Here is a 16684-nt window from a genome sequence, read left to right as displayed (position 1 = left end):
GGGAACAAAATGGTGCTGTGTCAGTCGACAAATCAAGGGCTCTTTTGCCTTGGGAAAATGAGGCAGCAAAGCAAGCTGTACCCATGCTGAACAAATTAGCCCAGAATGGTGCTTAAGAATGTAGACTTCGGTGCAAGGCTCTCAGAGCTCAAATCTCGGCTCTACCACTTACTTTTGTTCACCTTGGACACATGTTAGTTTCAATTTCTCCTTCTGTAAAATGAGGGTGATCATAGCACCTCACAGAATTGTTACACTGTTTAAATTGGTGTGTGTATGTGTGTGTGTGTGTGTGTATATATATATATATATATATATATGAATGAGACATATACATATGAGACATATGTGTGTGTATGCTCCAGAGATGTTCACTAAATGAAGAAATAAGTAATAAGTTGCCCTAATCAGGCAGAAGGCAGGGAACTGCAGGCATTGCCCAATAACGCTTTTTGACCAACCGATGGCTGCACAGCTGTAACTGCTTAATAATGTATATAATTAAAAATATATTTTCTATAGGGCTCTTTGATTTGGTGTCGTGCATAGGGACAGTGCAAGAGTGACATAATAGGGGCTTTTTTGGGGAGAAGGAAGGATATTCAAAATAGTAAAAGCTTTACTTTTTTCCTCAAGGTATAGGTACATGCTTACATACTGACCATTTTAACTCAAAAGTCTTCTATTCAGGGGTAGTAAGTAGTTTACTCATTTAAGCATTGTTTCCCAAACTATCAAAAAATATCGCACATTCTGCAGTTACTATAAAACATCTTGCACCTGGCTGGGTGCGGTGGCTCACGCCTGTAATTCCAGCACTTTGGGACGCTGAGGCGGGTGGATCACGAGGTCAATAGATCGAGACCATCCTGGTCAACATGGTGAAACCCCATCTCCACTAAAAAATACAAAAAATTAGCCGGGCATGGTGGCGTGTGCCTGTAATGCCAGCTACTCAGGAGGCTGAGGCAGGAGAATTGCCAGAACCCAGGAGGTGGAGGTTGCGGTGAGCCGAGATTGCGCCATTGCACTCCAGCCTGGGTAACAAGAGTGAAACTCCACATTAAAAAAAAAAAAAAATCTTGCACCTAATAACTGGAGTTCATTACTACTAAATGCAGGAAGCAAAAACTGAGCTTCTTAACCATTAGGCTCTGCCTTGTTTTTTTTATTTAAAAGTGGATTTAGTACAACAGTGGTTTATTTCTCACTCACATCACAATATACACAGGTAGAACTGCTCTCCTTGATGGTTCTCTAAGTGGTGACTTGAGGGTCCAGGTTCCTTCTGGGTTGAGACACTTATGTTAAACTTGTGGTCCCTAAGTTTGCCACCGGAGAAGAGAGAGGTTCTGCCTCTTTTAGTTAATTCACATATTGACTCTAAAGCAAAATAAGAAAGTGAGGCAAGAAGTATAATTCTGCCCCTACTAGTACCCATAGTCCCAAAGAGCAGCAGGTATATTATGACCCCTGGGCCCTGGCGTCAGGCAGTCTTGGTTTGAGTCACTGGTCCCAGGGCCTCATGCAGCTTCAGTACATATTTGCTGAATTTAACGAATTAAAGAATGATAAGAACAAAACATCCAGAATCTGTCCCTTATTAGCTGTGTAATTTTTACTGGAATCCATTTTAACTTGGCTAATTTTCTAGTCACCCTTGGGAGTCACTTCAAAGAAAAGACTGGGAGGAAACACAGAACATTGACCAAGTACAGGAAAGCTTAGAAGCACTGTAGAGGACAGATTATTTAAAAGCAACCCCTTTGAAATGGCTTTATGGATGGGTGGTCGTCTGACAAATGGCACAAAAAGAACTATGCGGACTTCATTAGGACCAACATAGAGTAGGGGTCTGTGTCACAGTAATGGCAGAATCACATGACTTCGTGTCCATGTCCCTGTGGAGTTCCTTTCCATACTGACTCAGCGCTTAGCCAGGTGACTTGTGATGGCCAATGGGATATCAGCAAAGATGACACAAGCAAAAGGTTCAAAAGTCCTTGTGCATTGGAGCTTTCCCTCTTTAAATGCTCTTCTGAGATCATCAAAGGGTAAAGAAGCCCAGAATGAAAGGCCACGTGGAGCATGAGGTACAGCTGACCCAACCACACAGTGCACGAGTGAACCCTGGCGAGAGCAGCACAGCTCCTTAGCCAGCCCACAGCATGGTGAGAAATATTAAACTGTTATTCTTTCAGGTCACTAAACTCGTGGTGATTATACTGTGCAACAAAGGTGAACTAAAGCTATTGCTGTCACAGTAAATAAACCAAATCCTGAAGCTTTTAAAAACGCAATGCAATCTAGAGCTGGAAATGTGATTTACATCTGAAATGGTGGTCACATGGAGATACATGATAGCATAAAAAGGGGTGTTCTGTAGGACTGTGCTACTTGCAGAGAAGAGGCTTCTTCACCCCTCCACCCCTCATCTCTGACTTTCATCGTAGGGAAGTAACTATGACCTCTTAGCTCACTTCCTCCCTTCCTCTGTAAGTAGAAAAATGTTAGCCGTCTCTGACAAAGTCAGCATTCTTTGCATAAAGTATAATATCCAAGTGGTTCCAAGAGAAAAAGCTCATTATTTTTTAAGCCACTGAAGATCAAATACCAATTATCTTAGGCCTTAATGTCATTAAAATAGCACTTCAGAGGGAATGAAAGCGGCTTTTTATTTCACTATATAATGATAGTTCTCTCTCATTTTGGTTGACAGAAGGAAAAATACTTAAAGTTGAAATAATGCTTGATCTAAAGAAACTAAAATTCTAAGCAACTGATCCAATGAACAGAGCCCCAAGGGCAGGGTTCAAAAGAAGCAGCACTGATAATTAGGGATTGATTGCTGCTTGAAGAGGGGCACTGATAAGGTTCAGGCTGGCAATCCAGCACTAACGTTCCTCTGGCTGCCTGGTCACAGTGGTCCTAGTCTTCCTCAGTGCTGCTTAGCAACACCAGCTCAGTGTGAACCTGACAAGTCTCTGGAAAAAAAATGGCTCATTCAGAACCTCTTGCGATTGGTAATTCCAAGCAGAATGGGCCAGCATCTTTGCCCTAAAGGGATTCATGTTCTTAGTATAGTTCCAAGTTATTGCCAGGCTGACCCCTTCCCTAAGGCTTTTCATGTGAAGAGGAAAATTAAAGCTCTATGATTTAAAGCATTCCATATTTTAAAGATATGTGCACGTAATCATAAGCTTCATTTCCAGTCATTCTCCCTTACTAGCAAAGGAGGGTCCTTTTATTGTGAACACAATGAAGAATAAAACAGCTTGCCAAAGCACATCCTTTTTATAGCCTTCGCAGAGGCCATTTGCTATTTCAGTTGATCCTAAAAAGTGATGTATTCATCATGAAAAATCTGAGGGAAGCTTGATGAACTATAACAGCAAACAGCATCTGTTACCATAGAAAATCTGCTCAGACACTGTAAAGATATTGTTTACTTTCCAGCTTCTGGAGACCTCTACACCAACCAGTGGAAGTGGATGCAACTTCCTGACTGTAGGAACGTATATCATTGATAGGAAATTCTGAAGGAGGTCACAGAGCAAGAGTAGCATAACCGTATTTCAGTGACCTTCGTAATGCCCAAGAGGCAACTTCCTCGTAAGAGCTCGTCCTTCTATAACTGCCAAGCTGGAGAAGCTCTGAAGCTGGTCACTATTTCCTTGGTAATTGCTTTGTAATGTCTCAGTGGTTCCCAGGGCGTGTTTCTCAACCTGATGCTGAAAATCACCTCGAAACAGGCCATAGCAGGTCATTCTGCTCTGCTGAGTCTATAAGGGAGTCTCTGAAGGGTATTGCAGCCAGATTTGTATTCGCAGTTTTACTCTCAGATGTTAAAAACTGTCAGCTAAGGTACATCTGATTGGTTTCTGGGTTGCCCCATTAATTAATTAATTAACTCATGAGCCCCCCACTGAATATTGATTTCTCTGAAAAGCTACTGAAGAAATCAAAGGCATGTGTTCTGGACCATCAAAGTTTACAGTGAAGGTGGAACGTCAATATGCCTCTGAAGTGAAAAAGGAACGCAGGCATTTCTAGGAAAGCAATTATGACACAGGTGGGCCGGAGCTTTTTCTTTCACCCTTAACCACCTTCCTTCCTTACCTTGCTCTGATGGGTTGAGATCCTAATCTGGGTCCCAGAGCACTACCATTCCCAGGAGAATTCTTTCTGGCTAATGCTGGGGATATAGAAGTTGTTCTTTGAGGCACCTGGAAGAAACCAGAATTCAGAAATATTTTCCATAAAGTAGCTTCCTATCGTCAGAAAACCCTCCTTTCTGATGATTTTTCCAGAAGCCACAGAAACTATCTGAAACAGTAAAGGACTATCTTTCATTCATTCCTCAAAGAAATATTAAACTCCCTAAATGAAATCAAAGAAAGGTCTACTGGCAAAAACAATGAGCAAATTCAGCAACCATTAAGGAGGATCATGCTCAATCTTAAAGACAAATTTAATGATAGGTAAAGCTAATAATTTTGATACACTGGGCTAAAAATAATTGACCTCTCTTCTCTTGGTTGGGCAAAAATGGTGAATACCAGGAATCTCTTTAGAGCACCGTTAACTCATTAGAAGTTGCATCAGCCAACAGCCACTCAGATAAAGCCAAGTTCCACTTTTAGCTTACATGACAACTAATAAACAGATAAGGAAATTCTGAAATCTGGTGAGAAGCTAGAATAGCAGGGCAGAGCTTGGGACCTAAGTCACTTGTTGGTGAGCCTGGAGAACTTACTACAATAAATCCCGAATGTTTCTGCTTTCTAATTGATTTGCAATTACGTGCTGAAACCAAAAACCAAAAGCACTGTGTTTTGGTCAATTAGCGAACTTAATACAACATAATACAAAGCAGAATTAATACTGAAAATACTGGAAGGATCTTCAAAAAGGCTGTGTAAGTACCAGAAAGACCTGGGAGGAAAATGTATTATCTTATTTGGTGGGAACCTAAGGTAGAATTCAAGTATATCCCAATGTATTAAACAGACATTTAAAAAATGAAATTAAATATTTTCAGTACACTAAAGGAGTCCATTATTTAAAAGAATCATATTATGAATCCTAGCATAGAAATTGCTTTCAGTGTAAAGTGTCATCCTTTGTTTTGAAAATTTAATTATCATTCATTTTAACATAAAGATGAGTCAGTAAAGCAGAGTCACCAAATCAATGCTACCACCTGTTCAAATTAAATATTACTGTTACTAGTTTTTCTTTTCCTTACCATAAATATAAATAGTTGTAGAGAAAAAAGAGCCTAACAAGTTCTTCAAACCTAAGTTTTTGAATTCATCTAAAATATTCTCCTAGCTTTATGCATATATGCCCGCATATTTTTAGAGAGTGGACCAATAACTTCAATTTTCAGTTTTTCCATTGATTGTGTCTGCCCCTCTGCCCACCTTATTTTCTATATTGACTTTTGCTCCCTATGTACCCCTTTTTCTGATGGCATTTCTGCTTCCACAAAGAATCTCAAAAAATTATTGGCTATTTTCAGAATAATGGGACTCAGGTCATAATATCCTTTTGAGAGGAAGATAAGGCAATGTATTTGTAAATCATTAAGTAAAAGCTTCTTTTCTTCTGGAATTAACAGTGGCATTTTCTGGAAATTGTGGAACATTCTACTTGTCACAGCCTCTAAGCTAAGCTTAGGAAAAGGGGGATTCCTGAACCAGGAAGAATCTGATGCAAAAAATATCTCCAGCATTTTGAAATACTTCCAGGTTGTCTGTAGCCAGATGCACACAGCCACATTCCAGAACATTTCTTGGAATGAGTAATTACTTGGTATAGGAAAACAAAAGAACTCAGACTCAGAGATGTTCCGTCCAGTGGAATGGCTGGTCATTTTACCCCAAAGATTTTTCCTTAGTAGTTCATTGAAGATGAAATTAAATTATGACTTGGCCTAGAAAGAGCTTTCCTTAAAATGGGGGCAAATAAAATATCCTAAGAACAATACTATCTTCTGCACTCCTGAAATCTGGCTTCACTTTGTGATGTTAAAAATAGGAATACATCAATTCTCTACTTTTTATCTGGAGGTTTTCAATTGTCTTAATGTAGATGCAGTCATTAATGAAATAGCCATTACTCTGTTTCTTAATATGGACAGCAAAATAACAGTCTGGAATACTTGGGCTTGAGGGTTCTAATTTTGGACATAGAATACATGCTTCAATCTACCTGAATTCAGTTTTTTGGAGGGAAAATAAAGGTCAGATATGATAAATGGCAATCGAAATCTTAGCTGGGGAATGAAGAGGGACCAAAACAAACATGAGAAGGGAAAGTGCTTTGGCACTGTCACATTCTCCACTACGACAAAAGGTCTGGAATAGTGGTAAAAATAATCATCATCAGTGATGCTGGTGATGATAAGAAACCCCCCAGTAAATACTACCTTTGGTGGAATGTCTTCTTCCTGTCGTAACCAAGAGCTTCGGTCAAACTTTTCAATGCGAGTGGGGAGAGGAGGGTTTTCAGAGGTGGGATCTGAGTTCTGGCGTGGCATCTCCACGCGGTGAGAGGTCACATTCAGAGCCTCCTGGAACCCAGAGAGGCCCTTTGTGGGCTGCTCATGCACTGACTGGGAGGCGGTCAAGGCAGGTCCCTGGGATTTTACAGCTACCAGATGTGGGATCTAAGCGTGAAAACAACATAAAAACAGCACTATTAGAAGAGAAAGCAGATCAGCTGGTACCTCAATCAGCTGAAGGAAAAAAGTTCAAGGGCACAAGAATTGGACTATGGAGAGTCTATCACAACTATATATAGCATATTTTTAACAGCTCTTCAAAATTTTCCATTGGAATGATATGTGGGGCTGGCACAAAGTTAAATGATTTACTTGGGAATGCTAGGTCAGTGGAAGAAGTGAAATAATAACAATAACTACTGTATATTCAGTGAATATTTATTGACCAGCAATACCATATATTTTATAGGCACTGCTCTTCTAACATTAGGAACTTCCTCCTTTAAAACCCCCAGCTTTCACTTTGGAGAGTGTTGCTCTGTAAAACAAAAACTGCTCAGAATATCTTACTTGTTATGAACGCAGTGAGTCCATCCCAAGGTGGATACAATCATTTCCCTCATTTTACACCCGAGCAATGTAAGGTGCAGAGAGGTTAAGCGATACCCTAGATTACACAGCTAACACCTGCTGGAGCATGGACTGGAACCCAGGCATTCTACATCCATAGGCCTCTATGATATTCTACCTTCTGCTGTGCTGGCTCTTACCATCTATGCTGTCATATACCTCTTGACACCAGGATGTAACTGTTTGAGTTAAGTATCACAATTGGGCCAACTAGGCATGTGGTAATATTGTTCACGCGGGGAAGACAGGCAGTCTTTTAGGGAAATTGTGGCTCTTAAAGACAAATCATTAAAATCTAGAGTGCAGAGCACCACTTTGCCATAGCATTGCTCACACCTCATAGATAGTGCTTATCTAAGTGTATCCCCTATTACTTCACGAAGGTGAGCTCCCTGGAGACAGAAGCTATGTCTGTCCTGCTTGTCTTCGTATCCCCTAGGCTAGCCCTGTGCCCAGCATGGGGAAGGTGTCCCATAAATTCCGGTTGGAAAAAAATCTAGAGTGCCTTCTAAATCAAACTGTTAATTCAACAAACATTGGTTTAATATTTATTTTGTGCAAGGACCTGTCAAATCCTGTTTGGTTTGAAATTTAAGTCCTGGAATGTTATTAATGACAGTTCAGAGAAAATCCTCAAAGCCCAGTTTAGCTGAATGTTAAGCTTCAACCAGAAGAGAACCCCTTGGATTTATATTAATGTTAAATATCATTAGATATATTAAATAATAATATTGGCCAGGCACAGTGGCTCATGCCTGTAATCCTAACACTTTGGGAGGCCAAGGTGGTCAGACTGCCTGAGCTCAGGAGTTTGAGACCAGCCTGGGCAACATGGTAAAAACCCTTCTCTATGAAAATATAAAAAATTAGCCAAGCATGGTAGTGTATGCCTGTAGTCCCAGCTACTCAAGAGGTTGAGGCAGAGGTTGCAGTGAGCCAAGATCGCACCACTGCACTGCAGCCTGGGTGATGGCGTGAGACTCCATCTCTAAATAAATAAATAAATAAATAAATAAATAAAATTATATATATATATATATATATATGTATGCACACACAAAAAAACCCCCACACCACACAACCCCAAAACTGAAGCACCTGAAGAATGCTTAAATGAATTAACTGTCACAGAATATCTATATTTTCACTCTCTGGTTGCTCTCATAAAGTAAATTTTCCCTCTCCTCTTCCCTTTTAAAGGCCAAAGTACCTACCAAGGTCAAAGTCAGGGGTTTTCAAAGAGGATATTTGTATATTAAAATAGAAATTCCTGTAAAAAATGTATCTTTTTGTGGGTTAGACATGAAAGAATGATATACAAATGTAAAATAACCGAGAGGAAGATATGCCAAGCCGGCTGGTGCTGAAAAATCTTGGACTTCATTTATTAAAGGCAAACTTAAAACACTAAGAATACTTGGTTTTATCACTACTCTTTTAACTCCAGTTCAAACAGCATTGCATATTTCAAAGGTGACCCTGAAAAGTTTCATGGAAATCTTAACACAAGTGGATGCCTGGAAGAAATGTAAGACATTTGGCAGAAGAAACTATATTATTTTTATTTTTCATGGAATTCCATAATCTATTTCACTTCATATTTCATTTTAGCATCTATAACTTCAAAGTCCTGTAGCGCTTCCGGAAACTCCATCCTTTCCTAAAAGTGGAGTAATCTTTTTTCTTTACCGTATAGCTTTAAATAGTCATTCTCAAAATCCAAAGTACATTAGAATCACTTAGAGGGCTTGTTAAATCAGACTGCCAGCCCTCCCCCACCCACAGATCAGTTGGTCTGAAGTGGGCCCAATAATCTGCATTTCTATCAAGTTCCTGAGTGAGACTTGATGCTGCTGGTCCATTGATTACATTTTGAGAACCACTGGCTTAGAAGATGTCATTTTATTTAACCAAGTCCATTTAATTTTTCCAGCTTCAGGCTCATGTCAAAGTCCCAAGAAAATGAAATCTTATACGTATAGATACAGTGTACATATACACACACCTCAAAGCTCTCTATGAATTCTAGTTTTCATAATTGTAACTAAAAGGATGCTTGTTCTTATTTTGCAGAAACTCCTACGGGTCCCCAGGGAGGCCAATTTACATAGAAGTGAGTTTACAGTTGCCTCAAGTTTAAGGGTGATGCTTTTTACTTTCTTACCTTTTCTTCTATTCTTCAATATTGGTGAGTATAAAAATTATATATTAAGGGTCATAATTTGATTGTCCTATGCCTGAATCCATGTCACAATTCCCTAGGCTTTTAGTAGGTTTTCTTGTGTACCCTATTGGTATGCCTGATGGAATGGAGGAGAGATTATACCTGGGGATCGACTGGTCTGAGCATCGGGGGTGTCCGAGCAGGCTGAACTCCACTAATGCTGAAGGACTCCGACCTTGGGGGCAGACTGGGGTCAGATATTCTGTTGGCAACCTTGTGAGGCATGGCGGGGGAACTTTGCCGGTTGAGCCTTGACCGTTCTTCTACCTACAAGCCAAAAAAGAGACAGCCTCAATGTGTAGAAGTAGATCCACCTTCTAGCAAGGATTTTCTGTAGTCACCTGCACAGCCATTTGAATCCTCTGATCAACTGATTTTAAGGAGCCAAAACTCTCCATTTCTGCTCTGCATCAAGAATTTGCAAAGAGCAAACACTGGCAACAACAACAAAAATGTAGAACACCCAGGCCACCACTCTTTGCTTAACCCATTATCTTGTGTTGTTCCGTTAGCAGGGAATTTGTGACCTGCTGAGAGTTTTTCTCGCATGGATTGTGATGTTATCTTACTGATTGGTCCTAATGCCATGGGGTCAGTGAGGGAGACAGTTTGCACTCTAGACAATCAAAGGGAATGGTAGCATGCATTTAGATGGCTTGGGGAACATTGAAAATTGCTTTGGGTTGACTCATGGGACATGAGAGGAAGAACAAGAGGTTGAAGCTGAGAACATGCACCCTCCGTTTCTTCACGTGTCCTACTGATAGGCAACTGGGGGCTCCAGGCTGCCTAATTAATGAGCGTGGCCTGTTTAGAATAGACTTCCTGTGTCACTTTCTTTTTCTCTCTTTAAGGGTCTTTCTTCCCAGTTGTCTTTCCTGCTTCCTCAAATACAATGGCCCCTGTCATTCTTTCATGCCCTGCTTGGACTGCACTGTCTCGCTCTCCCCTCTCTTCCTCCCTGTTTCTACACATGTGGTGTTCATTCCTGCTTCCCCTCTAACCCTGCTTCTCTCAGGCTATTTCACTTCCTCGTCATTCCCCTCCTTCCAGAGTCTCTTTCAGCCCAAAGCAGGTAACAGGTCCCAAGTGCCTCATGGGCAGTGCTCACAGAACTAGTGAATGCTCTTTTTAAACAGGTAATCATTACCCTTAGTACATATTTACAGCAGAAAGACTGTCGTGGAGGACAGTTTTAAAGAGGAATTTAGATAAACAAGATGCACACTATAAGATACAGCTTAAGATCTTAGACAACTTTAAAAATTCTGTGACTTTTCTTCCAGATCAACTGTGTCCTGTCCTTGATTTCTTGAGGACCAGTTTGACTGTTGTGCTTCCCAAAGCCACCAGGACAATGCAACCATTCTCCCCACATGCATGGCCTGAATTCTCTTCTGCTGACTCACTGTCTGAGCATTTTAAGAGCCCCCATGCAGGTGTTCAATATTCATGTCTGTTTGCATATTTCTTATGTAGCAGCTAAAAATCTTTATTCATTTTACTGCCTGATTTGAAATAAAAATTTGAAAGAGCTATTTTCCCTCATCCTCCCTATCCAATTTTGAATTTTTCTAGAGGCAGACTCAATCAAATATACAAAGCAAGTCTGTTTTCAAACTCATATTAATCTCACGTATTTTAACACAATAAGAGGAGCTACAGAATGAAGAACAGCCCTCTTGCCTCTACTGAGGAGTAATTTGAACATCTATTCCCCCACCATGGCTGTGCAGGGTACATACAATTGGCATCTAGCTGACTTCGGTTTTGAAATCCCATGCCCCAGAAGCTTACCCCTCGCCAAATAAGATTTGCTGCAAAAAGCCAGGAATATAAACCAGACCATGTATACTTTGTGTGTGCATGTGTGCAAAGTATTACATCAGCAATAGTTATTTGGCTATTGCACTGAGCAAAAGAACAAAGCCAGCCTTGAGATAAGACGTCCCACAAAGACAGCAATAGATAACTGAGATCAAGGCATGCAATAGATCACTTTTTCAAATGCCAAACTCTTTGAAAGAAGGTTAATGTTTCTAGACCACTGGCATTGGTCAGATATTATCCATTTTCTTATTTTCAGAGTTAATCATTAATAGAGAAATCACACACAAGCATCCTTCAGTGTCCGAACCCTCACTATGCAAACCAACTACCTGTCACCCAAAATTCAGGAACCAAATATATGCTGAGTGAGGAATACTTGTAATTATTAGTTTGGGCTCTAAAACACACTAATGGCTTTAAATATACATTAAGGGACAGTATATTAAAAGCAATAGTAGAAAAGTTTGCCCCCGAAAACTCTATCTTGAGCAAAAAAACCATTTTTGAGATAAAGAATTCTTTTGGTAAGTATCAGCGTCAAGGCTCCAGTCAAAGCATCCCTGCTGCTAACAGGACCACAGGCCACACGGGCCCTAAAGCCATCATTAGAAATGAACAGGGCAGAAATTAGGGTACTGGTTTTCATAGGCAATTAATGGATTTTATTAGTTATGTATAGATGTTGCTAATGTACTTCTAGTAAAAGTCTCTTATGCTTTCTAACAGTTAGTTTACATAGTAAATTCTATCATTAGTATATTTCAGTCTACACCATTCTAAAAATATATGGCATAATTGTTACACTTTGAAAATTATTTCGGGAAGGCTCCAATGTACTGAAATTTCCTGGGTGGAAGTTTGTCCAAAGAAAACTGAAAATCTAAGAAAAGGGTATAATGATGAGGCATCTCTTTACAGACTTTGTCTCAAGAAAACCTAGTCCTAGAGTCTTTAGGAAGATAATGCTGCCCAAGTGTCCTTACATGGCAGCATCACCTTAAGAATTGGAGCAAAGGATCAAACCAAACGTTGGAAGTGGCACTTCTCCTAATAACAGCTTCAGAAAGACAGAGAGAAAGTCGGATAGGGTATCTAATCTAAGCAGGCCCTTTTCATTATTTTCCTACTAGACAGAGGCCTGTCCCTGGTTTGTCACAACTTATGTCTACTAGCTGAACGGGAGATAGATATGTGGGTGAGACAAAAAAACAAAGTCTCCCTCCAAACCCTCTCCCATCTAAAAGAAGGGCACATGTGATTAAAAACTGGGAACAACAAGATATGTTTCAGTGCCTGAAGGTGTTCAAAAAAGTCTAGGAGCCAAGTTTCTGCTCCAACTGCCTGCTTCCAAGAAGACATAAGATGCCAGAAACACCACTAAAGAAGCGTCCCAGTACCATCAGATATAGACTGTCAAAGTGCTAGACCATAACAACAAAAGATATCTGTTATAAATGATTTCATAGAAGAAATTATCAGAAATACAGAGAAGATGATTAGCACAGACTGGTCAATTTCACTATGAAAGTACTTTTTTCTTATTAAAAAATCGTTTCAACAGGAAAACTAAAATAACTTTGGAGAAGTTTGTATAACCTCTGCAAAAATGCCATACTATTTACTATAGCATTACAGAGAGAAAGAAAAGAATAACTGGTCTTAGAAATAAAATTCTGCTCTAGACAGGTCTGTGTTATCTATTGCATATCACAGGGATAATATCTATGGCCTCTGATATATATATGGGCTATACAAACATAGACAACTTAAAAATAAATTTGTTAATTACAGGATTTCCAAAACAATTTCAAAATAAATTTTTAAAAAGTTAAAACAGATATAAAGGGAAACACTGTATCAATGTCAATTGTCAAATTGTTTTTTATGTTTGAAAACAATTTTAGGTTATAGCATCTCACTTTACAATAATGAATGACATCTACCGAGAATTTCAAAACAAAATTATAGAAGTAATTTTTAAAATGTTGACAGCAGATATATATTTACTATGTCATGTGGGTGTATTCTAATAATATTTTGTAGTATGTAGAGTCCACGGGGTTCAGGAAGGTCTCAGAAGGCTTTACTTAAGAAATAGTGCATAGTAAATTCAACACAATTGTATGGGAATGTTCTTTTTCCCCTCAACTGGACAAAACAGTTTGACTTTTGTGTTTATTGGCAATGCTGGAGAAAGAGAAAGAAGCCAATAAGTAACTTTTAAGTGCTCCTTAGATACTTTGACCCTGCACTCACTAGTCACATAAAGAGCTGAGTAATACAGTTGGGCCGAACCGCACAGGCAGTTGGGTACGGAGTAAGTTTGAAGACACCGCTGCTCTGGGTCACCTCTGAGCACAGGGAGACTCTCATTCATAAGGAGTGCTTAAGATGCAATCTTGTCTGACTCTAAGGGCCTGGACTATTTTCCCAGATCCACTTCTAACCAATATTCCAGAAAAGAAGCATAGATCCCTGGGTGAAGGAAGCTCTTAGAAAGTTAATACAGGAAATAAAGAAGCGCTTATCTATCACCCGGGAGAGGTGGGTGAACAGACAGGAGATGCAAGTGAATTGGTCATATGAAATCCAGACCAAAACGAGACCAAACTCTTATTCCTTGTGAGCTACAGCAGTCTTGGAAACAAAATATGAATACGTTGAATATCGTATTTCATTTGTATTTGTGTAGTATGTAACTTTAAAGGGCACATGCACATTTTGCCCATGCACTTCCCAACTGAGAGGGAGATGTACAGATGAGGGGAAGGCAGGAGACACGCCCCAGGTCAGGCAGCCAGGAAGTGTAAGAACTTGAACTCAAACATACTCCTATTTCCTTCCAGGTCTTTCCTATATTAAATCATAAGAGAGAGAAGCAGAAATGGAGGAAAGATATACACCCTCTAAATGGTAGTTTGAGAACTTTATATGTAAACCAACTCATGTAAAAGAAAAATAAACACTTTGATGTAGACCAGAGAAATCTGGATGGAGAAACAGTTTTTACATATGGTGATTTCAAAGTCCAATGATCCAATGGAAATAAAGAGATATCTTGGCCCTTATCAGATCATTGTTTGCAAAAACAAAAACAAACAAGCAAATACTCCAAGGACTGGCATATATCACGAAAGAGAATATGATGGAGTGTTAAAAAATTAAAATACAATCTTATGCAATATTCATGTAAACAAAGCATTCTTTCGCTGTTGAGCTTTGGTGCAACTTTTTAAGTATGTAGGATGGAAAGGGAAGGGGAGCCCACACAGTTACCACCAGGCCCAGAAAATCACATGCCATGTAAGGAGCAGGAGAGAGAAAAAGGAATTTCCATCATCCAAAAAGCGAGGAAGAAGACCTTCAAATTCTGCTGACGTTCAACAGGACATCACACTGATGTTTTCACAGTACATACCTGACTTCCATCCCAACTCAGAAACGGCAGATAATTTGAAAGCAGTGAGAATACCCTCAACCTGTCTATTTGTTTATGTATTTATTTGAAACAGGGCCTTACACTGTTGCCCAGGCTGGAGTACACTGGTGCAATCATGACTCACTGCAGTCTCAACAGCCCAGGCTCAGTTCCTACCTCAGCCTTTGATGTAGCTGGGTCGACAGGCATGCACCACCATGTCCAGCTAATTTTTTATTATTTGTAGAGATGAGGCTTCATTATGTTGCCCAGGCTGGTCTGTAACAACTCCTGGGCTACCAAGATCCTCCTGTTTTTGCCTCCAAAAGAGCTGGGATTATAGGCATGAGCCACTGTGCCTAGCTCCAAGCTATCTTTTTAATGTAGAGATATTCATGTTCTTTTCTGGCTAAAATCTGAAAATCAAGGCCAATGTGACAACCAGGACAGAAAGAATACTCAGTGAAAGGAGGGAGGGAAGAGCTCCACAAGATTTGCAAATGACTGAACATTTTCATTTGCTCTACAATATCCAACATATTAATCAGAAAGGTACTGGGAAATGCAATGATCACTTGTGCTTTACAAAGTAAAGAAACAAGGACACAGAGAACAAAGCAGTATAAGGTCATTACATTGCTGATGAAAGACTGTTGATTTGGAATGAGGGACAGGACGAGTAGATGGAAAAACAACTTGATGAGAAGGCATAGAGCTGAGTTAGAAAAAAAACACTGGAACAGATTACAGAAGAGGTGGCAACAGGTAGAAGACAGCTGGGTGATGCCTTCAGTGGCACGTGGGGCAAAATGGTCCAGACCCTATACCACAGGAGACAGCGGCATGAGCACAGAGGGTGCATTTGAAAAAAGAAAATGGCATCCTTTTATTTTACCTGTAGAGAGTTTAACCCAGGTTTTCTTATCACGTGATAGTTAAGATACTGGTAAGCTATGTTCATATCTAATGTATATTACCGTTTGGTCACTTTGAGCCCCACCTGCCTCCCTAATATGAGAAAAGACATCTGTAAATAATGCTTTACATGAAAAGCTCATACATTGCTGATGAAAAGCATTAAAAGATCAAGAATATAAAGATCCTTACACTCATTTTTTATTCCCATGTTAAGTGGGTGTTAAAAAATGATGACTCGGCTGGGCGCGGTGGCTCACACCTGTAATCCCAGCACTTTGGGATGCCAAGGTGGGTGGATCACGAGGTCAAGAGATCGAGACCATCCTGGTCAACATGGTGAAACCCCGTCTCTACTAAAAATACAAAAAATTAGCTGGGCACGGTGGTGCTTGCCTGTAATCCCAGCTGCTCAGGAGGCTGAGGCAGGAGAATTGTCGGAACCCAGGGGGCGGAGGTTGCGGTGAGCCGAGATGGCGCCATTGTACTCCAGCCTGGGTAACAAGAGCGAAACTCCGCCTCAAAAAAAAAAGATGACTCAAACCAAGGCAGACAATTATTTGTTCTTATTTGTACATCAATTGCTCCAGCCCTAAATTTACCACTGTCACTCTCCTTCTATCAACTAAATGTTTCATTTTTTCCTCTAAAACATGATCACCCACTCTAAGACTTGGGAACTGTTTCATGAATAGATGATTGTTGGAAGCTGGATCACCCTGGAAAGGTGCTGATCTGGCTGGAGTTATTGTTTTGTTTGCTTTATCTGTTTGGCTATCACCCCTTTTTCCTCCCATCCAAGCAGTTTTTGTCAAAATAGCTCATCATAGTGCTAAGTTCCTGAAAATCCTTTCTTAGTCTAGTAGTTAAGCAAATGAAGGAAGTATGTGTAGAAAAAACACTAATGACCTTGGATCCCGAAAGTGAATACCACCACCACAAGTCTCAGGTCAACCGTGCATCTGCTGGTACCACAGTGAACAAAGTTATGTTAGCACAATGTTAATGATCGGGATCAGGGTCCAGGTATGGAGAGGAACTGATTCTTCCCAGAATTATATAAATCCTTAATCACATTACTCAACAAAAAAAGGTCACAAAAATCTTTATGCCACAAATTCAATCGGATTAGTATCTGAAAAAGGTTTTTTTCTATCTT

General features: G+C 39.9%; 1 protein-coding gene across 12 annotated transcripts in view; it reads right to left on the bottom strand.

Moving 5' to 3' along the window:
* The window catches only part of TNIK (TRAF2 and NCK interacting kinase), a 416471-nt gene that overhangs the window by 58538 nt on the left and 341249 nt on the right, over positions 1-16684 (bottom strand). For all 12 annotated transcript variants that reach the window (XR_013528405.1, XM_035278926.3, XM_035278927.3 and 9 more), the window contains 3 exons: positions 9465-9629; positions 6434-6673; positions 4120-4226 (listed from right to left, as the gene is read on the bottom strand). Coding sequence is in view for 11 of the 12 variants with exons in the window: in XM_035278926.3 (XP_035134817.1) it covers positions 4120-4226; positions 6434-6673; positions 9465-9629 (512 nt within the window). In the remaining variant the exon portion in view is untranslated. The remainder of the gene's footprint in view (positions 1-4119; positions 4227-6433; positions 6674-9464; positions 9630-16684) is intronic.

This window comes from Callithrix jacchus, chromosome 17 (assembly GCF_049354715.1).
Source record: "Callithrix jacchus isolate 240 chromosome 17, calJac240_pri, whole genome shotgun sequence".
NCBI classification, from domain to species: Eukaryota; Metazoa; Chordata; class Mammalia; order Primates; family Cebidae; genus Callithrix; species Callithrix jacchus.
This window is presented reverse-complemented; position numbering and strand designations above follow the sequence as displayed.